Source organism: Pelodiscus sinensis, chromosome 3 (genome assembly GCF_052426305.1).
Source record: "Pelodiscus sinensis isolate ZL-2025 chromosome 3, ASM5242630v1, whole genome shotgun sequence".
Lineage (NCBI taxonomy): Eukaryota > Metazoa > Chordata > Testudines > Trionychidae > Pelodiscus > Pelodiscus sinensis.
The window spans coordinates 43,802,211-43,830,061 of NC_143054.1; the positions used below are offsets into that span (position 1 = coordinate 43,802,211).

Sequence of the window (27,851 nt, forward strand, 5' to 3'; positions counted from 1 at the left end):
GGAAAAGAGCCGTTCCCTCCAGGTGCCATATGCCCCTGGTGGGGGGGGGAGGAGACTTCACATGCTCCCTCTGAAGCAGTTGAGGGCAAGCAGAGCACACAAATTCTCTAGAGGTGCCTAGAGGGAACAGCTGGTGGTTTCTTCTAAGTGCCACATGCTCTGCTGTCCCCAGGCCAGTCGGGGCCTGGGGGCAGGGGAGTGCCCAGTCATTCGCTGTTTCAAATGGCTGGTACCTCCTAGGTGCCACGTGCCCCTGGTGGGGAGGAGGGAGCTGCCAGCCGCTTTGAACAGTGAACTACTGTACGCGCTCCCCTGCCCCTGATCTCGATTGAGCTAGAACTGGTGGAGTGGCAGGTTGGGCCATGGGCTAGTTAAAAAAGCTTGGCAGGCCAGATTCGGCCTGCAGGCTGTATTTTGCCCATTCCTGGTACAGAACCTTCTGCCCCTTCCAGCTGCTGTAGGGACATGCCAGCCACTTCCTCGACTGGCCCAGGACCACAGCAGGCAGGGAACCTACCTTAGCCTCCCTCTGCCACTGGATTGGTAATCCTAAAGGTCAGATTGAAAACCCTAGGGGGCTGAATGCAGCCTGTGGGCTGTAGTTTGCCCAACCTGATCTATACCAACTTGTGGACATTTCCCAACTGCCCTTTCGCTGGGCAATATATAGATGTCATTTGACTGAATCTGTTGTCTACTAGTTTTGACTCATGTTTAAGGAGAGTATTTGTGAATGAGAGATCTTATTTGTAAAGAAATATCTTGTGAGAAGTCCTTAATCTTCGCAGAGCTTTTTCTAACCAGACCCAAATTAAAATGCTCCTTAGTTACATGGAGAAAGGTTAAAAAAATAACCCAAAGAAATAATAGCCAGGGCAAGGAGGACAGAGATTTTCTTGTGTCTAAATGTGATGATGTAAAATAATCAAAATTCTGTAAACCTCAGATTAGCTATGGAAAGATGAAGTGTGATTTATTTTAGATGAGTTGAGCATAGTAACGCTTAGTGATTCAGAGAGGCTCGCCTTGTACAGTTACTACTGGTCCTGTGAAGGTCTTAGTTCAGATCTTGGCTATAGTGGTGTTAAATGACAGTGGAGTTTCTTCAGTAAATGGCAGCCTTTGTATTGTCTCAGGAATGCATTGTACAGTTCTGGTTTGCAAGACAGTGATAATTGAGCTCCATGGATCGACAAGCTTATGGGATGTAGCAAGTTCTTTGTAATCAAACCTGAGTTAAAATGACCCAACTTTTTTTAGATTTTGATCTGTATAGTCAGCAAACAAACTGGCTTATTAGTGCCATGTTTCCCCTCGTGACTCTTCATTTCTCTTAACATTCAAAATGTAAAATCAGGGGCTACATCTACATTGGCATGATCTTGCGCAAATACTCTTTAACGCAAGAGTTCTTGTGTTAAAGTATTTGCGCAAGAGAGCATCTACACTGGCATGTGCTTTTGCGCAAAAGCATCCATGCCAGTGTAGACGTTCTCTTGCACGAGAAAGCTCCGATGGCCATTTTAACCATCAGGCTTTCTTGCGCAAGAAATTCATGTTGCCTGTCTACACTGGCCTCTTGTGCAAGAACACTAATAAACCATCTTGTTAGTCTTTAAAGTGCTACATAGTCCTGTTTTTTACTCATTACACTAATTAATTGGAATTTCAGTCACATCAGTAGGAGAAATATACATTTGCAAATTAGAAGTGACTAGTATTTGAATATGTACAGAGTGCAGGTGAAAGGGAGACCAGCGGAATTCAGAACTCAGAGGGTGTAACGGCATCTTGAATGCTCAGCAGTTCTGACAGTTGGTTTTGAGTAGGCTCTTGAAGTTCAGACATTGTGGCAGACTTGATTGCTTGCACTGGAAATGAGTGAGTATAGAATTCTCCATTCCTAACAGTGTTGAATTACACCAAGAGACTACTGATCAGAGTGAAGTCCCAGTGGCAGTGAGGAGTGGTGTTCTTTGCACAAGAAGAGTGAAAATACAGTTGGCTGAAACATAGACTTGGAGGGGAAAAAAAATTCTACCAAAACCATCATGTAGAAGGTTACTTAAAATAACTTGGGTATTTTGCTCCAAACAATTGTCCTTTCTAAAGTTTACCAATTTGTTTAGTCAAAGCAGCCAGTTACTTGTGTAAGTTTTATTGGAGTCATGTCCTCCCTTCCTTGAAGATATCAATTTTTGTTATGTTTATAGAACACTGTGATATAGTGATGGGGCACTGTAGTCCAGTACAGTATACAGTGTTGAATAGGATGACAGGGCAGAGTTCCATTATAATCCAAATTTATGAAGCACTGTTTGTCAGCAGAGTGAAATATGCAAATGACATCTAGCTAATCTCTGCGTTAACCCATTTAAGTGAAGTGCAAAAAAGGTCATTATCAGTTTCAATATCATTTCCCATTCCATTATTCTATCAGCTTAATATCAGACTAAATTACTTTTAAGTGGCAATAGAGACATGGAGGCGGAACAAGGTTTTCTTGTAGTGTGTGTGCGCATGCGTGTGCGCATGCAGAGGTTACTCACAAAGTAGTGAATGTGCATTTCGCGGCTTCATATTAATGAATAACTGTTCTCTATTAGGCAGAAGCTGAAGAAGATTGTCACTCTGATCTGATAAGAACTGATGACAATGAAAGGCCTGGTGAAGCAAATCTTCAGGTACATCTAAAGTAGCATTCTCATTTTAAAACATATTTCACTTGGCATTTTTTTCCACAGTAGAAAAAATGTTTCCACCTTATTAACACAAAAAAGACAAACTAAAACAGCTTTGGAATTTAGATTACTAAAATACACACTGAAGTCAAAATTAAATGAGGGAAGCATAGTATGCTGACTTCACTTGTTTTATGCCACATGATCCTCCCCATGAAAAGGCAAACTACAAATTATAACCTTTATCATAGTCAAAGCTAATTTACAATAATGTATTCATAACAGTAATAATTTTATATAGAAAAATGGCTTAAGATTACTATAAAACGATTTTAGCTATTGTTTGCTTAAAATATATATGAATGAGTAAGTAGACTTATTCAGACATCTTCAGAAATAAAACAATGAGATTGTTTCTATGAATTTAGGCCAGAATTTAGTTGTTGCACAAAGCAATCGTGGTGATTACATTTTCTTCTTCACGCTGAATGATTCAAACAGAAGCAATTGCATTGGTGGAACTAAACTGTCCATAAGCCATAGAATGTGTGAGAGACTTTTCTGGTAATTCCACTGTAAATGCGACGAGGAGTCCTGTGGCACCTTATAGACTGACTGAAGTGTAGGAGCATAAGCTTTCGTGGGCAAAGACCCACTTCGTCAGATGCATGTAGTGGAAATTTCCAGAGGCAGGAATAAATATGCAGGCCAGGATCAGGCTGGAGATGACCAGGTGGATCCAATCAAGGAGGATGAGGCCCACTTCTGGCAGCTGATCTGGAGGTGCTAGAAGTGGGCCTCATCCTCCTTGATTGGATCCACCTGGTCATCTCCAGCCTGATCCTGGCCTGCATATTTATTCCTGCCTCTGGAAATTTCCACTACATGCATCTGACAAAGTGGGTCTTTGCCCACGAAAGCTTATGCTCCTACACTTCAGTTAGTCTATAAGGTGCCACAGGACTCCTCGTCGCTTTTGCAGATTCAGACTAACACAGCTACCCCTCTGATACTTGACACCACTGTAAATGACACCACAGGAAATGCTAATTCTAATCTTTGCCTGAATTTGCTAAATAGTCTCTATATTTACCCTTATATAGTTAGTATTGTACATGTAACGTATATTCAAAGTTTTTATTTGTAGATTGGATCTTTAGAGACAATGTCATCTCTTGTACAGAAGATATGTCTGCACAGAAGATGTTCAATCAGAAGCTATTAGGAGTTAACGTTTCTGCTTTTTTAGGCAGAGCTCCAGATGTTTAGAGCTCAGTGGATTTTTGAACTTGCCCCAGGCATGAGTTCTGGTGGTTTGGAAACTGTGTCATGCGCAAGAGGGCCTGGAGTAAAGGCTGTAGATACCAAAGGAAAGCAGGAGCTAGCAAAAGAGGAGAAGGTAGGAAAGATAACTTAATTTACTAATAGACTGTCTTTAAGTTAGCATTCCATTAGCTATTAACATTGAATGTTTAATTTCTGGTTAAACCTTCAAGAGATCAGATAACTTCCTCACTATATGCTAGATTCACAGAGTTGCTGTGGTGCTTAACTTTTAGGTGCCTAGAAGAACACTGGAAGTCACAAATTCTGAGTTAATACTCCAGCTCCCCTTACAATGGGGAAATTGCCTTAAGTATATATGTACAGACACTACATGTGTGCCCATCTTGTCACAGTGAAAGAGAGGTTGAATCTACACTTGAGTCTGTGGTGTGGCGCGACATGCTTCAGTGAAGAACTCTGGCAGAGTGGAGTTGGAGCCTTTCAGTGCAGGAGGGAGAGCTTTTGGAAGCTGGCTACAACACTGCTAAAAATAGCATTGTAGATGTGGGGTGCAATTCTTGGGTATTTAGCGAGCCCTGTAGGGTACATTCCCTTCCATCATGAACTCTCATGGCATTCTTATCTAAACTGTATCTCAGTCTATAGCAGAGATGTTACAAATTCATTGAAGTAAACATGTAGCTGCTGAAAAATTCAGCGATTACACACCGGGTGGGCAGCTCCACAGGAACCAGTACACATGGGGAGATGGCTTAAAACTGGCTCTCCGCACACACCGACTACCACCTGCCCTCCTCTCCCCTCACGCGGTGGCAGGGAGGAGGGGCTGCGTGTAACCATGCATGATAACCAGTGATCCCAGGTTCATTGGTTAACAGTTACTTAGACATTCCTAGTCTACAGTTCTAGTGATACTCATGCTAGAGGGGGGGGTGTGTGTGTGTGTGTGTGTGTGTACAGGCAGTCCCTGAGTTACGCGGATCCGACTTATGTCGGATCCGCAGTTACGAACGGGGCCCTCCCTCTCCCTGGCTTCCAACAGACCAGGGAGAGGAAGCAAAGCGGTGGAACACGCGGGCAGCGGACAGCCCAGATGCGTCTGGGCTGTCAGCTGCCTGCGTGCTCTGCGGCTTTGCTCTGCTTTGCAGACCAGGGGGACGGGGAGCAAAGCAGAGCAAAGCCGCGGAGCCTGGGGTTCTTAAGTTGAATCTGTATGTAAGTCAGAACTGGCGTCCAGATTCAACTTAAGAACAAACCTACAGTCCCTATCTTGTACGTAACCCGGGGACTGCCTGTACTGTGTATACTGCTGTAAGTATAGATGTATACCAAAAATTGGATTCCCAAAAGCCAGCACACAGAGTGAGGAGTTGTCTTAGCTAGTAATGGGAGACAGCAAAGAGAAGGTATCCTAAGCACCTTCCAAGGAGTTACGGTCATAAGTCTGGGCTGCAAGAGTGTGCCATTTCCTGCTTGAGATTCTCCACTGTGAACCACCCCTGGACTAGAGAGTGTGCGAAAATGACTCTGTAGATCTCAACAGTCTCTGGAGTTCCAGGAGCCTCCTTCCAAGTGAGAGCCCTAACCACAAAACTATAAAGTGCAACAGCATCAACAGGGGGGAGAGGGCATTTTCAGCCTGAGGGTAGACTTGAATCCAGGTCTCCCATGTTCTGGGGAAGTGTTCTAAAAGTTGTAAAATAGGCACCACTAGGGATGTTAAATTTTGATTGACTAATCAAGTAGTCAGTATAGTTTGCTGGGCTATTGCTACACTTCAAAGGCAAAAGAACTGCGGGGAGCGTGGAGTAGTCCCCCACTGACTTGTGCTCCCTGCAGCGTTTCAAAGTGGCAGCACCATGTAGAGCCCGAGGTCAGCTGGGGACTCCCCCGCTGACCCTGAGCTCCATTCAGTGCTGCCACTTTGAAATGCTGGGTGCAGCCTGCGGGCTCTTCAGCTGGCCCCAGGCTTCACGCAGTGCTTCAAAGTGGCAGTGCCACGTGGAGCCCGAGGTCTGGCCCCCCGGGCTCCATGCGGTGCTGCCTCTTTGAATCACTCCCTCTTCCCCCACTGCTACCTCTTTCTGATAGAGGCAGCAAGGGGTGGTGGAATGACTACTCAACTAGTCATTCACATCCCTAGGCACCACTGCTACCACTCCTTCCTCTGGCTAGATTTTGAATGGTCCCTGATTATGGAGGTAGATTTCAAATACACTTTGCTGGATTAGGCCCTGCAGCTGAGAAAGGTAGAGGAACTGCTATCTTCCTCTACTTTGTGGATTTTTCTGGGGTTTAGATGTTGAGATGCTTAGTGAGGCAGCAGCATGCATGCATGCATGCACAGCAGCACAGAGTTAGGCATCCAGAAGTTTTGCTACAAAAAAGTTGGGGCAGTTTAGTCACTTACAGGGTTAGGTGGTAGCTAAGCAGGGGTTTTGTGAATGCCAGAGGTGTAAAAATGTCAAAGTTGGACACCCGTGTCACTTTGTGAATCTAGCCCTCTGTTTCTACATTTTACCACCTTTAAAACCAATCCCCTTTTCTTCCTCCTCATACGTGACTTTGCCTCCTGCACCAAAACATATGTATCATGACAAGATGGAAGCCACTATACTTAATACTGAGTGTTATGTAGGTATGTAGTCCATTTGAGTGATGTCTTGGACAAATTGTCCTTTTAACTATCATCTTGTGTGGATATATACAAATACTAAAAACTGCTGAAGTTCTTCTGAACTAGGTCAATAACTAATGTTTTCCAATTAAACAGGAGAGAGAATTCCAGTTGAACTCTCACTATTCTTCAGTTCAGCAGACGGGATTTGCAATTGACATGCTTTTGCTCCTGTAGGTCAGCTCTGGATTTGACTTCTTAATATCTGCCAAGTGCTCTCTGCCTCTCTTCGTGGCTATTAGTTTCACCTCTGGAATGGCTTTGTACTTTTTTTTTTTTTTTTTTAAGAACAAAATTGAGTTAGAGCCAAAGTGTCTTTAGGAAAAGGTGTGATACTTGAAAGAAAGTCAAGATCTTCACTCCCCTGCCAGTTTTGGTGAAAGTCATGTTATAAAGTTTATTGCTTTGCAAAGAAGGCTTGATAAAGCTCTCTCATTCCCGAGACTAGGTTCCTTTCAAATAGAAAGTCAACCATGGCAGGTTTCTTTAAAAATAAAGAGGTATTAGTTTGCAAACCTATGAAAATAGGTTTATAAGGGAAGTGCTACATCAGCCATGGCTACAGTGATGCTAGAATTTATGCAATTCCTAATTGATAAGTGCTTCTTGCCCTGCTTTAATTAAAAAAATATAGGCAAGATTAGAATAATGCTCTATGACAGCTTGGAAATTCAGTTAGAACCTGAATGTTACCTCCATGTTATATGCCGTTGTGGCAAAGAGAATAGTAAAAGCATTTCATAGTATACAGTTGTCATCTTGGATGAAAATTCTGTTAACTAGATTTGCTTGAGCACTTGTAACAAGCTTTTTAAAATGTTCTATGTAATTTATTGTGCAGGCAAGAGAACTGTTCCTGAAGGCTGTGGAACAAGAACAAAATGGGGCCCTTTATGAAGGTAACATGCCATTTTTAGATTACAAGTCTAGTGCCTATAAAATACCATATAGGTGATGAAGCCATTTTTTATTAGTTGCTAATGAAATGAGAGCTGTGTGCTCCTAATAAATATCTGGAAAAGTTTAAATTACTACTAAAGAACTGGAGTACTGGTGACCCGAAGACTCCAAGACTAAATTATCTTGCTAAGAAAGGACATGAATGCCAAAAAAAGCATTATTATGGTCAGGGCTTGACAAACGGCGACGAAATCTGCTCTCCAGCCCCGCACTGCGCATGTGCGCGCCGCCACCGAACGACGCGACCGGCTGAAATCTACTCGCCATGGGCGAATAGATTCAGTGATTTGTCGAGTCCTGATTATGGGTAAGATTAAGGTGTACTAAGAACACTGAGTCTTATGTTTAGCCATATTTAACAGTAATTCCACAAGTTTCAATGTACTGAAATTTCTCCAGAGCATTTGCCATGGACAGATTCATTAATATGAAAGTTCAATTTTAGTTTGCTTTGCAGTTAATAGTTTTTGTATTTTTAAAACAAACTGATGTTACCACATTTAACATGTTCAAAGCTTTCTTGTAGATGCCTTTTTGGAAGTATTACAGGATCAACAGATTTTCATCTTTAATTTATCAAGTTTTCCCCCAAAATTGAATATTCCCATGTAATGAAAATTATAGCAATTACGCAACTGTGGACAGCCTTCCTTCTTGTTCCTGCCCCCCTTTGTCTTAGGTTGTAAAAAAGGAGGTTCAGAATAATTGGAAGGAGAGAAACCTGTACCTAAACCCTAATTAGAGTACTTAATCATGTGCTTTCCTTTATGTATCCATATTTCCACTGACTTGCTGTGGATTTATCCACATCTGTTAAAGATAGGTACATGATTAAGTATCTTACTGAACTTGGTATTAGAGCTTCAGTCAGGATTCCCTACATTATGGGTCACAACTTCTGAGATCATGCAGTGGCTTGAGGCAAAGGGTTCTCACAGTAAAACTTTGCAAAAATTTACTAAGCTTAAAGAATAGACCATTAGGACTTGTACACAAGTTATGCCAAAGTTAGTGTTCAAGTTGCTCAGGGGAGAGGAGAAGCCAGAGGAAAAGGAGTAAATTCAGACACACACAATGATAGGTTAAAATACTGTTGGGAACAGAGGCATCTGTGTGCCTGAATTTATATTTTTAAATGAGTAGCAATCTTAAACTTCTTGCATTCTGCTGCATCTAAATCATGCATGCAGACATACTGTCAGCTGTAATTGCTGAGGCCCAAGTACACTGAATCTCACTTTACTATTGCATCTGTCATTCCATCTGTAGAAGTAAATTTTGGCAACAAGCAAAGATTACTTCATGAAGGACAGTGAGTTCTAATGATTGCTAAGAGGACTGCAGAAAAGCAATGGCTTCATGTTGATCCAGCAGCTTTGAGACAGAACCTCAGAACACAAAGTACACTAGTTCATAACTACATCCCACTCTGTCCTGAAGTTGTTGCAAAGTGCGAAGCCTTCAAAATTGTTACAGTATTTAGAAGACATACACACAGATAAACATGAGGCTTTTAAATCAACACATGGACTTTTCAACTATCAGTGTTACACACGCTCTTTGGGCAGGAGGCAAATGTTACTGAAGAAAGGTACCTTTTTCCTACTCAACAGACATGGCTTCATAAGCTATAGGTCCTACAGTGACTACATTGAAAAAGTGGCTCTTCATGTGTTGCACTGTATTGGTGATATGGTAGACTAAATTAGAGCAATTACTTTCAAAACTTAGGAAAATGGTCTAAAAATTCAGCTTGAGGACTTACCAACTGGTGTGGCACAGCTTTCAGTTTTTGCAGTACTGTTGTGTTAGTTCCGATGAAGACTTCCTCTTATGTAAAGCTGTATCAAGCAGTAGTTGAAACTTTCCACATTCAAGAAGAATTTATTGCAAGCTCTACAGATTGTTGTGGCAAAAATATGTGAGAACAGCCTGATCAGAGATCTCTCACCCATCACAACTAATGCTGGGATGTTACCTGTACTGACCTGTTGCTACTAGAAATGCCTATAAAGTAGAATCCGGACCTTCAGTAATCTAGTGAAAATAGCAAACTTTGTTAAAAGCAGTCCAGTGAATTGACTTCATGCATTATTCTGATGCTAGGTTGCTTTTACAGGTAACTTTAACATTTAAGTGAGATTACTCAACTGGATTAGTGTTTCCAGTTCTGGGCACTATAGATGTGGATATATTGGAGAAAGTACAGAGAAGAGCAACAAAAATTATTCGAGGTCTAAAAAAATCATGACCTATGAGGCAAGCCTATTTAGTGACTTACGTAGGAATGAAGATTTGCCCTGAAATACCTTACATCCCTAGCATCTCCTGTCAGCTGAAGTGATTAGTCAGCTACCTGATAAGCAAATGCTTATCAGGTAGTCGAGTAGGAACTCGACTAGTTGCTCCCTCAGAGAGAGGCAGCAAGGGGAAGGGCACAAGCTTACAAGCTGGTTCCCTCCCATCTTCAGCACCGTCTCCATGGGGGGCAAAGGGCAAATGGCGCAAGCAGGATTGAAACAGTCCTGCTCATGCCAGTCCCACTGCTGCTTCTCTCCCTTTGGAATGTATAAGAGCCGACAAGAGTCAGAGGGGAACCCGTGCCAGCGGGAACTGCTTTACTTCCCGCTGGCACAGGTTCCCACTGCCTCTCTCCCTTTGAAATGTACATCAGGTGCCATGGCTCTTGTATATTTCAAGGGGAGAGAGGCAGCAGGTTTCATCTGCCTTTGAAATGTACAAGAGCCGCAGGAAGCTCTTGTACACTTTAAGAGGAGAGGTATGGTAGGATAGCAAAATCATTCCCTATCAAGTTATTGATGGAAATTCCATCAACTACTCGATTAGCTGATTAATCGAAATTTAACATCCCTAGAAAATGCTGTAGCCTGTCTGCCTAGCAGACAGTGTTCTGCTGTCTCCACTAACACACTGGCCTATTGAGTGGAGTCCAGTTAAAGATCTGGGTACTAATGTTCAAGACTCAATCAACCGATAATGTTGATAATCAAGTGAGAAACTATTACAGTAAGGGAAACTTTGGACAGGGTATCTTTTTGTAAGGCACCATGGCTCTAATTAAGGAAAGCACTTATACATGTACTCAGATCATTTGCTAAACAGGGATTATGTCCTGAAATGGCACTTGAATGAGGTGTAACATTGCCCTTAAAATGTTAAGAATCTATTACAACTCTCAACATTTTTCAGATGTACTGAGAAGTTACTGTCACATGATGGTGTAGGGTTGATACAAAAATGAAACTAACAGTGGATAGAAACCCTTCAGTGTAGTGATTCCTATTTTGTCTTGGACATGTCAACTCAAGCTAAGTTTTCCCTGCATTCCTTCAGTAAAGAATATTTACTAGAACAGTGGTTCTCAAACTTTTGTACTGGTGACATAAGCCTCTGAGTGTGACTCCTTTTTTTGTTTATAAAAGAGGAGTCACAGATCAGTACTCAGCAAATACATTAAAACAAAATGTTTAACACCATTATAAATGCTGGAAACAAAGCAGGAATTGGAGTGGAGGTTGATAGCTTGCTACCCTCAGTGCATTAGCTTCTTGAAAATGGTTCCTCTAATTTTTTTCATCCATGTGCAGAATAAATTATATGCATTGAGGCATGTGCAGATGTGCACCATCAGTAGAAATAGATGCTGCTGGCTGTGGCACTCTGCTAATCAGCTGATGGCATTGGACTCTCTTCTGGGTGGCCACTTATGCACTCAGGTTACAGGGGACACTGATCCTAGCCCCCAGTTTGAGTGTGTCCCTGTGATAGAGCTTGATAGGTCCATTCAAATATAGTATATTTAAACAGTGATTAGGTTGTTGCAAGAACATGATTCTTATACTAGACTGTAGCGGGACTTTACTGAAAGCTTCCCAGCAAGCTCTTTTATATAGGGTACAATAGTGGTCTTTATTTTGACCCAAGTTAATACTTTTCAGACTCTTGAGATACATTAATAAGTTAATTCATTTGTTCATGTAGAAGTGAACTAATACAAACTCTAAATAACTGAACAAGCCAAAATTAGAAAGTGCTGTACTGCCCATAATGCTTGTCATGTGATTAGTGGAGCTCTTCTCCAAGCCTTCCTTACAGCCATTCGATTTGTCTGACAGCTTTCATATGAATAGAGTTCTATTCCTGGTGGCTGTAACTTTAGGTTCTATGATTAGAAGAGAATAAGATTTTAGTAACTGATCCTTCCTCGGTTAAAATAGCAAGATTGATTACTCAAACTCCAATCCGATTATGAGCCCCACCTGAGATGTTCAAACGATATACTATAAATCTTAATACAGCAGGGAAGAATTAGGTGCTGTACAAACAAAAGGGAGATAGTGCCTGCTATGAAGAACTTAGAATTTAAATAGACAAAACAGAAAATCTATATGCAATATGCAGGCAGAATTGGACACTCAGTATCTTTCCCCCTGTCTGTTTACTCCCTACCTCCTCTCAAACACACACAGGTCAGAACCCTATTAACTTTAGTGAAGAGTGAAAAATGAGCTTCCCAATTTTCAGCAAAACCACTAAGGGTCTTATTAGAGGGTGCTGTTTAGGGAGGTAGGCACATCCAGGGTCCCCTAACTTTATACTTGAAATATTGCTTTATCTTTGTATCCTAAGGGAATGTCATAGGGTACACCACTCACCCCTCCTCTGGCATCTCTGCCTGATCTCTCGGATGATCAACTCTTGAGGTAGATGCTCTCTTCCCTGATTTGTGTGCCATTACTCATTCTCTCTTTCTGGTCAGCGACTCCTTTTTTGCTTCAGGACCCCAACAGCCTCATCTCTTCCTACACAGGTGGGCCTGGCTCTGATGAGCTGCCTCCAAAATAAAGCCTAATTAACTGATTGGGCCCACCTAATCTAATTCTGCATTTGCAAGGCTAATGTGGGAATCCCACTCCATCATAGTACAAATCTGATGTTACTGGAAAGCAGGCTTTTCTGATTTTCACCACAATACAAATTCTGTCCAGTAGTGCCTAGAATACTCCCTGACATTCTAGAATGTATTCAATGCAGTTTTAAAAGTTACTGATTACATATATAAACAGAAATGCTTTTGATATGTTTGTAGGACCTTGCTTTGCTTAGGCAATAAGTGTCAAAGGAACATGGTTCAGGTTTTATTATTATTCCTCTAGTTATCTACCCTGAATGGTCTTACAGGTCAAGGCTGATCTGTGCTACTATTATTTATTTCATGTGTTCTGGTCATCTTAGAGCCGTGGTGTCTAACCAGTTCTAAATCAGTAGCTACTATAGTGGCTACTGCTATAGTGAACTAGCCATGTTATTCTGAAAATATTAATAATTTTGTGAGCCAACTAGCCACACTCAATAAGCCAAATAGCTACATAGTAGCTAGCGGGTTGGACACCATGGCCTTAGAGAGAGATTCTGGGTCATTCTGAGCATGTATAAAGGAAAAGGATCTCCAATTGGATGGTGCTTGTTTAACTTCCTACTGAAAGTAATGGAAACCTTTGCTAGGAACTCCAGCAGCCCCTCCCCTCTGAGAGAGTATAGGAGGCATCTGCTTCATCTTTGAGTTCCCTGGGTTGCCAGCAGGCACCAGAGGTCTCCAAGGATACATCTAGACTGGCAAGTTTTTCTGGGATACCAGAGCTATCCTAGGAAAACATCACCGTGTCCAGGGAATGTGTTTTCTCTTCAGCTCTTCCCCCCCCCCCCCCTTTCGAGGAGCCCTGTATATCTTGTTATACAAGGAATAAGTGCTTTTCCGGAAGAGGCTTTTCTGCCATTTGGCCCTGTCTAGACAGGGCCAAATGATGGAAAAGCCTCCTCTTTCGGAGGAGCCATCAGAAAAAGCTATGCAGATTGGAGAGTGCAATTTACTTAGCTTTTTCTGAAAAATGGCGATAGTATAGACTCCGCACACCTTATTTTAATGAAGGGTATCAGAGTTTTACATCAAGCAGTCTTCTTTCCAAAGTTTTAAAAAAGACCATTGCCATCTTTACCCTAAGAAGATCATTTTGTCAATTAATTTTATTGGAAGAGTAGTGCATTTTTCCCTTAAAGCTATCAAAACCCAATTATTATAGTAGGGCTAGCTGCTTTTCTTTGGACTCTGAACACCTTGCCCAACTGCTTAATGAAACCATATCAAAATGACAGATTTTTATCTGAGCCGTACTTTACCCAACCAAATAGGGTAAAGTTAATTCATACAGTGGTAATAAACTTCAGTTCTGCATAGTAGTGTCACATGGGCTGTGTCTACATTGGCATCTCTTTCCGGAAAAGGACTTATTCCTACTTGAAAGGGATAAGGGATCAAGTAGGAATAAGGGATCCTCCGGAAAAGGGCTTATTTTCCGGAAAATCGCGTCTAGACTGGTGCTTTTCTCCAGCAAAAACCCCGAGCCGGAAAAAAGCGGCAGCCATGTAAATGCAAATGCCGCGGGGGATATTTAAATCCCCCGCGGATTTGCAATTCCGAAGTGTCTCATTAGCATCCCTTTTCTGGAAAGGGATGCCAATGTAGACACAGCCATGGAGTTCTTGTAACAGCCAGGTTTACATTTGTTCCAGTAAGATGAGCTATTTCCACGCCATTATTGTAGTATAGGAACTGTGCATTGAGGGGTCAGCCTGAGTCAGGATGAGAAGTAAGGATAGAGGCTAGGTTACCACTACTTTCATTTTAGCAGTAGTGTTTCTTTGAAGTACTGTAGCACTTAAAGGTTATGTTGTATAACTTCTTACACTAGTTTAGGTATTAATATCAACAACTAGTATCTTGTGGCACTTTAAAGGCAAGAGTTCATGAGACAGCTGTACAACTAGATAAAGTGCTGGCCTGTCTGACCTCTGAGCTGAACTCTGGCTTTTCCCAATTAAGCTTTTGCCATCTTTCCAAACCTTTCTGTTGCCGCCGTTAAAAGTAGGCTAGTCAGTGTAAGTGACATGAGTCTCAGTCCAGTATACCTCCTTAGTCTCCTCTGTTCAGATGCCAATAACCTGTGAAGAAAATTGGGCAGTCAAGCAATTTTAAAAACTGACACTTTGAAACTCAGCGGCGGTGTTTCCAAGTGGCAGCTCTGCACAAAGCCTGGGATCAGCTGGAGTCTCCAGCTGATCCCAGGCTCCGCATTGGGCTGCCCCTTTGAAATGCCGCAGTGGCGTTTCCAAGGGACAGCGCCACACCGAGCCCAGGATCAGCTGGAGTCCCCAGCTGACCCTGGCTCCGTGCAGCATTGCCCCTTGGAAACACCGCTGCGGCATTTCAAAGGGGGCAGCGCCATGGGAACCCAGGATCAGCTGGAATCCCCAGCTGATCCCAGGCTGTGTTGCACTGCTCCTTTGAAATGCCAGGGTGGCGTGTCAAGGGGCAGCGCCTCACAGCTCACCCCAGGCGCTGCTCTTTTGAAATGCAGCTGCTGCATTTCAAGGGGTCAACACTGCCTGGGGTCAGCTGGGGACTCCAGCTGATCCCAGGCTCTTCTTGTGCTGCACCTTTGAAACATCCTGGTGGTATTTCAAAGGGGCAGCGCAGCGGCACCACCTGCGTTAATTGCAGGCATTAACCTGTGTTAATTGACAGCCCAAAAGAAAAGACCATCTTATTACAGAGTCCAGGGGAAAAATACAACCTTGTTTACAGATGGGATTTTTTTGGTGCTGTAGTAAACCCCCATCTCCCAGAGGTTGCAATGTTTCATCAGGGTAGTTAGGACTGTGACCCCTCACACTTAGCATGAGGAAGTTTTTTCTGTGTCTGCTGTGAATCACCTCCCTGAAAATACCAGCTTTTGTCAAAAAGGACTGGCACACCCTGTACACATTGGTAGTAGGACACAGGAACCCGAATCCTCTGAGCATCCCTCTGAACTGCTCTGCCCCTCTTCTGCTGAATACTGACAGCACTGTTAGATCTACTATTTTTAAAGGAATAATGCATACCAGCTTATAAGATTCAAAACTTAACATATAGCACGCAAGAATAAGTTTGAGAACAGCCATTCAACTGATCTAAAAAGAATGTTGGGAATAAATGGTTACATATAAAACAAAATTATAGCATGCTTTCTAGAGCTCAAATTTAACGTGGCATTTTCCTGTCTCCTACAAGATAGCTTACCCTAAGTGCTTTTCCTCAATATTTACTCTTAGTTTGCCTGAGATCCCTTTCATAAGATCAAGCTTGCTGGCAGTTTGTCCTCATAGATTGATGGAATGAGGGTTTATTACCTGTATAACTCTTAATTATACCCTCAAAAGTTCATTATCCTTCATTGTAAACAGAGTTCTTCATTGCTAGTTCACTTCTTCCTGTGAAATTTTGTTTTTGAAGATTTCACAAGCCTTCACTAGGATTTGGCTTAGACTGTATGGATGCCCATTATGACCACTATAAAATATTTAATTTACATGTAAACAATACATAAATCCTGTTTTTTTTACCTATCAGTCTTTAGATATAGACCTAAATGTAATTTTCAATGTATATACGTTTAGCATCTGTACATGTGGTTTGCAATGGTACTGATAAGCAGTGCGACACAGGCTTTCATTAGAGATCTTTCTTTCAGTGAATCCAGGGACCCTTGAATGCCTGTGCCCTCTGGCAATTGACACCCAGGGGTTCTTAGGTCACAACTGCATCTACAGGGGGGCTAAGATCAACCTAACTATATTGTACAGCAGTGGTCTCCAACCTTTTTACACCCAAGATCACTTTTTAAATGTCAAGCCAAGCCCCACCCCTTCCTTAAGGCCCTGCCTTCTCTGCTCCCTTCCTCTGCATCATTTAGGGTACGTCTAAACTACATGCCTCTGTCGGCAGAGGCATGTAGATTTGTTTTTTTGGCAAAGGCAAATGAAGCTGCGATTTAAATGATCGCGGTTTCATTTACATTTACATGGCTGCCGCGCTGAGCCGACAAACAGCTGATCAGCTGTTTGTCTGCTCAGCGCGCTAGTCTGGACGCTCCCCTGCTGACATCAAAGCCCTTTGTCGGCAGCCCCGGTAAACCTTATCCCACAAGGAATAACTGGGCTGCCGACAAAGGGCTTTGATGTCGGCAGGGGAGTGTCCAGACTAGCGCGCTGAGCAGACAAACAGCTGATCAGCTGTTTGTCGGCTCAGCGTGGCAGCTATGTAAATGTAAATGAAGCTGCGATCATTTAAATCGTGGCTTCATTTGCCTTTGCCTATGTGTCTAATCTACATGCCTCTGACAACAGAGGCATGTAGTCTAGACACAGCCTTACTGTCCCCAACCCTTATACACTCTCACTGGGTTGAGACAGGAGGTGAGGGCTCTGGGGTGGGAATAAGGGATTTGGGTGTGGGAAGGGGTGAGAGGTGCAAGCTCTGGGAGGGAATTTGGATGCAGGAGGAGGTGGAGAAGGGGATGCTGGCTCAGGGAAGGGGCTCTAGGTTGGGAAGGATTAGGGTCAGGTGGAGGGTTGGGGAGTTGAGCAAGCCACAGGCTTGTGGATATGAGGGTGCAGGAGTTTGGGTTGGGGTGTGTGTGGGACTTAGGGCAGGGAGGTTGAGAGTATGATGGGCTCAGGACACAGATTTATAGTAGGTGGATGGTGCAGAAGTGCTGTGGCACAAGACTGAGGATGTGGGGGTGCAGGAGTTTGGGCATGTGAGAGGCTCAGGACAGGGGGATTCCAGTGTATGATAGGCTCAGGTTTGGAGTCTGGGGGGGGGCGGGTGCAGGAGTGTTATGATGCTGCGGCCAGATGGGGGCTTGGCCCCAATTAGGGGCTTGTTGGCCAGGTTTCATTTTTAATTAAAATATTATGTCAAACAAAATGTTTCAGCATTGTCTTTATTTATGAGAGGGGTGGGAAACCTGTTTTGAGTCAGGGATCACTGACCTACCGAAAAGTCAGTCAGGGCCACACAAGTGGGATGCAAAAAAATAACCCCGCCAAAACCCCCCAAGCCTCACTAATGTGGCCCCAACTGAGACAACTCGCTTGTCACTCCAGCCCCAGGCCAGATTAACTCTCTGGTTCCAGGGTTAGTGGCATTTGTGGGCCCCTCTACAATCTGAGGTGGGGCCAAAAATAATGGATCCAGTGTGCGGGACAGGGCTGCCAGTGAGTGGGATAGGGAGAGGGTACAGAATCTGGGTGGAAAATAGGGTACAGGAGCAAGCTGGGGATAGGTGTCTGGCCAGGAGGGAGGGGGCAAGAGCAAGGTGCTTTTGTGGTTCTGGCCAGGGGGCAGGGTGCTGATGGGGGCTGGCGCATGGTGCTAAGGCAGGGGGCTGGTGGGGGCTGAGGCAGGGTACTCATGGGGGGCTGGGTGGAGGGAGGGGATAGGGACAGCTCAGGCCAGTACCTGGGGATCCTGCAGCTGTGCTCCAGGTCCAGGAAGTGTGCAAGCTGCTCTCCCCTTCCCCAAACAGCCAGCACGTTTCCTGAAATGCTGGTCCATCACATGCCAGGGACTTCCTTCCCCCATCTGCCCCCTGCCTCCTGCGCAGGGCAGGTAGGAGAGGAATAGGAGTCCCAGGGTCTCTCCAGCTCCAACTGTGTTCACTGTTGTAGGGAGTGGAGGAGAAGGGCGGGCACTGCCTGATCAGTTGAAGTTGGCGCAGTCCCGGGACTACTAACGCACACACGCAAGTAGGCAGCCAAGGGAAGGAGGTCCCCGGCACACGACGGACTGGCGTTTCAGGAAATGCACCTGCTGTTTGGGGGAAGGAGGAAGAGCAGCTTGCATACTTCCTGGACCTGGCATGTAGCTGCAGCACTCCTCTCCCTCCCTTCCCCCCCCCCCCCCCGCAAGAAGCCCGTGCTACCTCTGTTGTCGCTGGAGGTAGCATCAGCACAGAGCTCTTCTTGGGGGTGGGGAGGAGTGAGGGGGGGGGTCCCCGAAAGCCTTGCGATTGACTGGTAGATTGCGATTGACGGGTTGGTGACCACGGTTGTATGGGGTATGAAATTTTTTACAGCTCTGAATGATGTAACTAGATTGAACTAAGTTTTAAATGAAAGCAGGTCTCAATCATAGAACTTTGCCCATAGTCTTCCAATTCTCACAATTAAGAGGCTTGAATGCACAAATAAATAAAATAAAATAAAAACTTCAGGCTTATGTTACTGGACTGAAACATTGTTTGCTAGAGCCAGCAGACAATTCTGGATTTTAAAAGTTTTTCAAATTTAAACTTATGGCCTAATTGTATTGCAAAACATGGAACTTCCCAAAGTGGTCTTCAGTGCAGCACGTACAATGTTGTCTTGAACTTTTTTGAACAGACTGAATAAACTTTCCACAAACATTGAAGAGTGCACATAATGTAATGATTGGCTTTCACTTTTCTAGTATTTAAGTGCTGTTAAACTGTTATCAAAGAGCACTTCACATGATATGTACAAGACGTAATCATGTTTGAACTCTTCTGCCAGGCAAGGAAAAAATTTATGGAATATTTTTATAGTTGCTAAAATTACATGACATGAAATTTGCACCTTGAAAAATGGATACACGCTTTACAGTTGGCAAAAAGAGATCTTGTTCCATAGAGTCCATTGGGTACATAGTGAGACATGGTTGCCTTCAGTTTTCTTTGAATGTTGATGCAAACACCAACGTTGCAAATTAAAGGAGTTGCCATCGGGAGACCATTGACTTAAAGGCCAGTTCTTTGAAGGCATCAGAAGCAACTTGTAAATCATGATGAAGTGGTACATTTATTTCCTTTGCAAATGAATCCCATAACTTCCTCTCACTCTTTCCCTCCCCAAAAATAAAGGAAAAATGAATCTGAGCACGGTTGTTGCTGGTTTCCAGTGCTTTTGGCATTGTTGTAATGTCTTCTTCAAGGTAACTATATCGTCTTTCCTAATGAGAGAGTCTGTCACACTATCCCAGTGTACAGGCAGTACCCGGGTTATGTCAGTCCGACTTAAGTCGGATCCCTAGTTACGAACGGGTGAGGGGAGCCAGCTAGTGCGGGGTGCCTCCCCCCACTGTCGCTGCCTCTGGTGGCACGGAGAGCACTTACCCCCAGCAGACTAGGGAGACGCGAAGCTAGAGCAGCAGACCTGGGAGACATGGAGCGGCTTTTCTCGCCGTGGAGGACGCGGGCGGCAGAACTGCCGAGACGCGCCATGGTCCCGCCGCCCGAGTCCTCCGTGGCGAGAAAAGCCGCTCCGCGTCTCCCTGATCTGCTGGGGGGGGGGGGCGGGGTGCAGCTAGTGTGCCCCTCCACAGCAGACCAGGCTTTTTTCGCTGACGCCTGGGGTAGAGCAGCTGGGGGGCTGCCAGGTTGATCCCACAGCGCCGAGGTGCGGCACTACTGGACCAACCCAGCAGCACCCCAGCTGCTCTGCCCCGGGCTTCCTGGAATCAGCCGCTGATCAGTTTCAACAGCGGCTGAATCTGGACGCCTGGGACAGAGCAGCTGGGGTGCTGCCGGGTTGGTCCCCGCAGCGCCGAGGTATGGGGCTGCGGGGACCTACCCGGCAGCACCCCAGCTGCTCTGTCCCAGGCGTCCAGATTCAGCCGCTGTTGAAACTGATCAGCGGCTGATTCCAGGAAGCCGGGGGCAGAGCAGCTGGGGTGCTGCTGGGTTGGTCCCGCCGCGCCAAGGGTCGGCGCTACCAGACCAACCCAGCAGCACTCCAGCTGCTCTGCCCTAGGCGTGTCCGATTTAGCCGCTGCTGGTCAGTTTCAACAGCGGCTGAATCTGGATGCCAGTTCTGACTTGCATACAAATTCAACTTAAGAACAAACCTATGGTCCCTATCTTGTACGTAACCCGGGGACTGCCTGTATATGAATGAATGCTGCTGTCTTGAGCCAGAAAAATTAGTGTAATGGCACAATATGAGTTGCACATACAAACCCATTGAGCTCATGTTGTTCACACAAATTTAAAAAAAAACTTTAAAAATGCCCGCTTTTGCCTGTTGTCATTTTCTCAATATCACTGGAAGACATTACACAAATATGCTTACTATGATCAGTGGGTACATGCAAAAGACAAATCTTGAACAAATTTAAGATTAAGATGAAATAAATGTATGGGATTAGTGAATTAAATTAAACCTTATTGAATTATAGTTGACATATTTTTCGTTAAAAGTATTTGCGCAAAATCATGCCAGTCTAGACGCAGCCATATTGTATATGGAGCCTGGGTGTCTGTTGATGGGTAAGGATCACACTGGGTAGCAGGATACCTAAAAGTTAGATGTTGCAACACTCAGCATTGCCGCACAGTGACTTTATGGCTCTAGCCCAGAGTGCATAGTACACAGGAAAATCAAGACTAGCTCTGCAGGTCTACTCTAAATCAGGTTTTTGCGATCTCTCCATAAACTTCAGAGGATGCCTGATATTTGGCATATCTCCCTTAGTCATTTGTTTTAATAATAATCTTTTCCTCTCCTTCTCCTACATGCCTTTTCCTTCTCTGGCTTGCACTTTCTCAAGCCCTGAAGAGAAGTGGAACTATATCAATCCTGGTCCTTTACTCAAGAAATATTAAAATAGATACAAGTGAAATATATGCATGCTGAACTTAACTAGTCAGTCAGTCAGTGGCTTGGTGCATTCCAGCTCTCCCTATAAACAAACACTAACACAGAAAAGGAGAGCTTTGTCTTCAAGGTCTTCTGACACTTATTCTTCCTCTCTATTCCCTTATCTTTTCCCCTTCATTTGTTTTCTCTCTCCCTTTGTCTCACCATACCCAGTCTTCCTGCTCTTTCTTTTCTGTCCACTTTTACCCAGGGCATGGAAATTTGCTCTGATACCCAGTAACTAGAGGACTCAACCGCTAAGTAAAGAGAAATACAGAAGATAGAGGCTTTGGGCCTGGTTCCACATAGGTACTTAGGCACCTAAACCCTAGAGCCATAGCAATCCATAGAAACCTGTGCACCTAAGTTCCTGCATCTGGATATGTACACTGCTGCCTCAGACTAGGTCTTACCATATAACTGAACCCCACTGTGACCCGCAAAGTGTGGGAAGATACATAGAGGAGCACCTGGTTTACCCATAAGGTCTGATCCAGTTGGTATGTTCAGAGGCCATCTATGGGATTGGGTCCCATACAAAATCAGGGGCATAGAGTATGAAAGAGAGCAAATAACTTCATAACCTGATGTTAGAGCAACCACCAGGGAGGTGTGAAAACCCATGTTTCCATCTCCCTAGTCCAGAGACTAATTGTTGTACCAAATAAAAGCAAGCAGGATCTTATGAGGGGGATAAGGCAAAAAGCCACATTTATTGTAAAGATAATAATAAAAAATAAAGAAAAGATAGAAGCAAACAACGTTGTTTAACTACTTATTCCTAACACTACTTAACCCTTATACACTTTTATATATATATATATATATATATATATATGACCATTCATTCATACATCCATTTATTCATTCAAGTTCTCTGTATAGTTACCAGCCTGGAAGTTGCTTGTGACAGAATACTGGCCAGGTATTCTGTACACAAGTGATGGTAGTGGGGAGCGAAGTCCTGATCAGATGCGCATCTGAAGCTCCTGGTGGGCTGGCAGCAGAACCTTGGACTCTGATTCCATAGTTTTTTAGTCCAGTTCTTATAGGAATTTCTTCCTATGCCAGTCTATGGAAATTGCTGCATCATGCTGATGTCTCCAGGGTGGCTGCCAGGTGCTCGTCAGTGATCTCATCGGGTGGACCTCCAGTACTTGGTTTTCTGCACTTGACACCTTTTGGTTGCACTGGCACCTGACGCCTTCTTCAGCCCTTTGTTGCTGTATTCTCAGGCTGGCACCTCTCAGAACCATTCATTCATCGTCCAAGCACTCTCTCATACATTCATACAGTATTTTGTATAATAATAAAAGTTGTAGTTACAAAAGTTTCTGGGTGGTATTGCTTAAAACATTCTCTGAGTGCTGAGTAAAGTTACAATGTTTTAAAGAGAACAGGCGTCAATTATGTAACAATGCCCTTAGTCAATTACAGGGCTTGGCTCCCATAGCAGAGTTAGTGGCTTGACAATGCATTGTTACAATGTATCTCTGCAATGTCAATTTCAAGCAGCCCCTTGCACAAGCTTGAGCATGTCCTGGGACAGGGGGGGGGGGGGGGGGGGGCTGTTTCTGGCTACATAGGATTATATTCTTAACAGTTACATTACCTAATACATTATATTCTAAAGGGTCAATAATAATGATAAATCTAAACATTTAACAAACTTAACAAATAATAATAAGAATAAGAATAAGAATTAATAAATCTAAACACTTTAAGTTGTGGGGAACAAATTATGGGGAGTTACTTCCATTTGGGGGAATCATTTTCAATACATTAATATATTATCCCTACATAATGATTTGTTTAAAGTGAAACAACTTCAGTGGGAACAATTGAGAGAGCTCCATATCAGAATACCCCATATCTCAATGGTTAGAACATTCTTCTGAGAGGTAGGAGACCCCTTTTCAAATCTTCCTCCCCCCCCCCCCACCCTGCAGAGGGGGAAATTGAATAGGTCTCCCACATTCACAATGAGTGCAATAACCACTGGGCTAGAAGTTATAAGGTGCAGCAGCACCTTCTCCTTCAGCTATTTTATCTGGAATGAGGCAGACACCTCATTTGTTCTTACAAGAAATAAGCTATCTGACTCAAAGAGGAAGGGTTCCTAGTTGTGGATCACAAGCAGAGTTAGGTGCTTCCCTGCCACCTGGATTGAGGTACTTATCTGTGAGAAGGGTAGGGTGGGACCTAGGACACCTCTCTTATTGGCATTTCCTGTTGGCTAATTTAAGTGTCACTCTGCTAGCATGCTCCCTTTATACAGTTGGGCCTAACTCCTTAAAAACAAAACCCACTTGAAAAACAAACCTGCTATCTCTTTTTTCCCCTCCATGCCCCACTAATAGAAAAATTGCAGATCTCATATTCCTAGTATACTAAGGTGCTTTTCCTAACTCTTATTAAGGGATGCTCCATCTGAATGTGAGTCTTTTATTAGTAAATATCTGTAATTAGAAGTATTTTCTCTGGATGCTAGAAACTGATGTTTCCCCCATGCAGCTCTGTTCCCCATCCCATGCAGAGCCATTTGGCTGCTTGCAAAGATTTTGGGATGATCTCTGCTCCTGTATATATCTTTCAGCTTGCTTTTCTGTACTTTGGAAGGAGAGAGCCTTCCCAGTGACTAGTTCCAGTGCCTGCTTTCACTGCTGCTGCTTGCAGTGAGCAGTAAAGTGAATTGACCTGATTCTTGTCACTGATATCTACAGGGTTGGGAATAGTAGCCTATTTTACTCTGCTGTTACTTAATAAAATTATTAGCATCTGAAAGAGTGATCTGAAAGCATTCGATACTGGAGCCATCTGTCTGCAGACTTCCAGTGCGCTGCTATCATCCTTTCACACTCAGTTCACATTTGGAAAATTCTTTGCAGCCATAAACACATAGAAACTTTGTGTACTATGGAAGTGAGTAAAAGTTGGGTGTCCAACACTTTTGGAAAAAATCAAGCTTTTATAAATGTAAGTGTATAAAACACACTTTCAAGCCTTAACTGGCACTCCCATAGCAGATTTTGAATGAAAATTAATTATGTAGAAACTAATGGCATGTGTCTTGGAAAGCTTCCTCCACAAAAGGAGCAAGTGGATTTTCAAGCCATGATAAGTGCACCAAAATTATCCATCTTCCCCACTAAGACTGACATTTTTATTCTAATCACTGTAGGTTAAATTTAATAGTAAAGAAACAACTGATAAGGAAGGGATTAATATTCAGTCTGGCACCCTGATCAGCAGCTTCGTGATTTAGGAAAAATTTGATTTTTTTTAAAGTGTAATGCTACAGAGCCTTCTCAGCCTTAGTTACAGCTAAAGGTATTTCTCAGAAGAAGTGCAATTTTGATCACTATAATAGATATTAAATGTGTTCCAAGTTGTAAATATTACCTTTGTTTTCAGCCATCAAGTTTTATCGTCTAGCCATGCAACTTGTACCTGATATAGAGTTTAAGATCACCTATACATGGTCTCCAGAGGGTGATGGTGTTGGAAAGAGCTAGTAAGTATGACAAGTTTACCATTGAGCAACAGAGGAATGCACCAGTTTACACATTTTGTTTCTAATCCAAAGACATTATTTAAGGTGTCACCTATCTGTTTGTAATATAGTCATCTAATGTTTGAGAAGCATCTTTTTGTTTAACTTAGATTTAATTAGTAGACAGGGTTATAGAAAGTTATATACATCCTTTAATGGGCCTAGGAAGACATTTTATACCAAACAATACAATGATATAGCATTCTTAATTTGTTTGGAGTCGATTCAAACTGAAATTCAGGGATTAAAATAATAGAGCAGAACATAGTTGCCTGGCAATTTAAAAATAGAGAAGCCACCATATTACTTTTTACTCTAAGATTGGGGTTTGTGTGTTATCCAGTTAGGATTATTTTAGCTAGTAATGCTGGTATATTGATTCTGGAGAGTTACATTGTTATATTAGAAAATTCTGCACTTGTAAGCTTGCAGAAGTTAGCTAATACTCTCAAAGGAAAATAAGTATAAAGAGTATAGGACGGGGTCTTAACCTTTCAAGAAGAGCCTTTTTTTGTTTTTGTCTTTGACAAAAATATGTGGAGAGCTGCATCACATGTAAAGCTACTTGCAGTCATACACAAAGATAGTAAGTTCTCGGAGAGGGGACATGGGTACAGAAGAAGGTGTTGGCTCTGGGAGGGGGAGTTAGGGCATGTGGCTGTGGTGCAGGAAGAGGTGCAAGCTCTGGGAGGGGATCAGGGCTGAGGACTGGGGTATAGGAGAAGGTGCAGAGTGCTGGCTCTGGGAGGAGAGTCAGAGTGGAGGATTGGGTGCAGGAGCGGGGTGCTGGTGCTGGGAGAGGGGTCAAGGCAAGGGATTGAGATGCAGGGGGGATTGTGGAGTGCTGGCTTCAGGAAGAGGATGGGGGTTGGCATTCAGTCTCCCGCTGGACTGCTCTTACTGCTGGCAGCTCCTGGTTGGTGGTATAGTGGGGCCTAATACTGTCTTCCTGCATGACCTGGCCCTGTGCTGCTCCCAGAAGGGGTCAGTGCACCCTGTGGCCCCTGACCGTGAGGGGTATGGGGCACATGGCTCGACGCACAGCCTCTGTCTGCCAGCACAACTCCCTCCAGTCCCGTTGGCCACAGTTCCCCATTCCAAGCCAATTGGGAGATACTGGAATGCTGCTTGCAGGAGCCACGCACAAAGACCCTGCCTGCTGCAGGGCTGCGCTGGCCTCTTGGCGACAGCACTGCTCCATTAACAGAGCTCTTGCGCGACTGGGAGAAGGGACAGCCGAAGAGCTACAGGTTACCAATCCCTGGTAATAGGACTAGCTGGGTGTTTGAATGCACCACCCTTAACATCACACATCAATAAAGTCAGAAAAATACTAGATTATAGAATATAGTTTTATAAAGTTCTTATATATTCCTACTATTTCCCCTCCCAGTTAAGCAACTCTCCTTTAATCAGTGCCATCCATTGAAGAGTACATGAATTGCCATGTGGTCTTTTAAATAGTTTTTATTGCCTTTTCCCAACTCCAGGTGATACCAGGACTGAAGCCAGCTCTCATATTCTTCTCTCTTATTTGTTTTATAAAGTAGCATGTGTAAAGTATACGCCTCTAATATTTTTGCTCTCTAAACTAAAAAGTTGTAGACATTCTGTCACATCAGCATAAACTATAATAAGCTACTATAACAATGGTCTGGAACAGTTGCTGTCTCTTCCAGTAATACCAGATAAGTAATAAACACTATTTTATCAAGTATCACGCCCTGTCTCCATAACTTCTTACTAGAGTTTTAGGCTTAGAAGTCCAAAACAGAGTTTTGTCTTCTTTTTACAATACCTTAAAGATCCTTTACTAGCATAGCTGGAACATGAGTTCCTTGTGAAACATTCAGGCTACGTCTACACTGTGCATTGTTGTGCAATAAGATATGCAAATGAGGCACGGGAATGAATATTGCTGTACCTCATTTGCATACCTGATGAGCCACCATTTTTGCAACACGGGCTTTTGCGCAAGGAAGAGCTGTCTACACTGCTTCTTCTTGTGCAAAAAAAACCCCTCCTGCACAGAGCCATTCTGCCGCTTATTTTCAGGAAGAATGGCTCTGCGCAAGAGGGGTTTTTTGTGCAAGAAGGAGCAGTGTAGACAGTTCCTTCTTGCACAAAAGCCCGTGCCAGAAAAATGGCGGCTCATTAGGTATGGAAATGAGACATGGCAATATTCATCCCTGTGCTTCATTTTCATATCTTGTTGTACAACAATGCACAGTGTAGATATAGCCTCAGGTTACAATTAAACTAACCATGCAAAAGAGAAATAAGTAAGCATCTGGAAGTTCTGTACAAACTATGTGTTCTCACAGTGAGCTGATTAATCTTAAAGGCCATGCAGCACCTCATGAGTAAGGCAAGGTGGAGTGGTATTGTTTGAGTGGCTACTTGTACACACCTGTGTCGAATGGTTGCACCTGTTGTAGAGAACTCAGATTTAATCTGTTTCAGTAATAAAACATATTACACAGAGTTCATTATCCCTTTCTCCTAAGGTGCAATCTACAAAGGTAGTTAGATTCTTAAGTCTTGTTTTTAGGCACCACTGTGATCCACAGAACTCCCACTCAGCTGCTACCATACCCTGTAGACACCTGAACTCACTGAGTGCTGACACTTTAGAATCTGAGTATGCACTCTGATTTACAAACTAAGAAGATAGTTGTTCAGCCACCTGAGCCATATACACAGCCTAATCTGATGGGCATGCTCAGGGAGTGCCAACTGGATTGGATCTCTCAGAAAATGGGGGAAAGGATCTAGGAGGACTTCTCTTACAACTTTTATCCCAGTGATTAGGCACTCATTCAAGATGTGTGAAACTCCTGATTCTTGTAATCCTGTCTCCTGAGGGTGAGAAGGGATTAGAACAGCGATCTGCTATATTTTAGGTGAGTTACTTAACTACTGAGCTATGGAGTAGTCTGATAAGATGCTCCTTCAATCTTCTGTACTGAATTTATTCCACATTAACTGAATCATTAAACAATGATAATTGGGCCAGAGAGAGTTAGAATGACATTCTAGTATCTTGCTGAGTCAAAGTAGGTGAGATGATATCTTTTATTATCAACTTCAATTTATTATCAAGGCCAACTTCTGTAGGTGAAAAAGACAAGTTTTT

At 43.4% G+C, this 27,851-nt stretch overlaps 1 protein-coding gene across 1 annotated transcript in view; it reads left to right on the top strand.

Annotated features, from left to right (window-relative positions):
* FBXO9 (F-box protein 9) overlaps positions 1 to 27,851 on the top strand; it is a 52,941-nt gene that overhangs the window by 1,934 nt on the left and 23,156 nt on the right. Inside the window, exons 2-5 of the mRNA XM_006137744.5 lie at positions 2,607 to 2,684; positions 3,931 to 4,080; positions 7,487 to 7,544; positions 24,577 to 24,676. Coding sequence (XP_006137806.1) covers positions 2,607 to 2,684; positions 3,931 to 4,080; positions 7,487 to 7,544; positions 24,577 to 24,676 — 386 coding nt within the window. The remainder of the gene's footprint in view (positions 1 to 2,606; positions 2,685 to 3,930; positions 4,081 to 7,486; positions 7,545 to 24,576; positions 24,677 to 27,851) is intronic.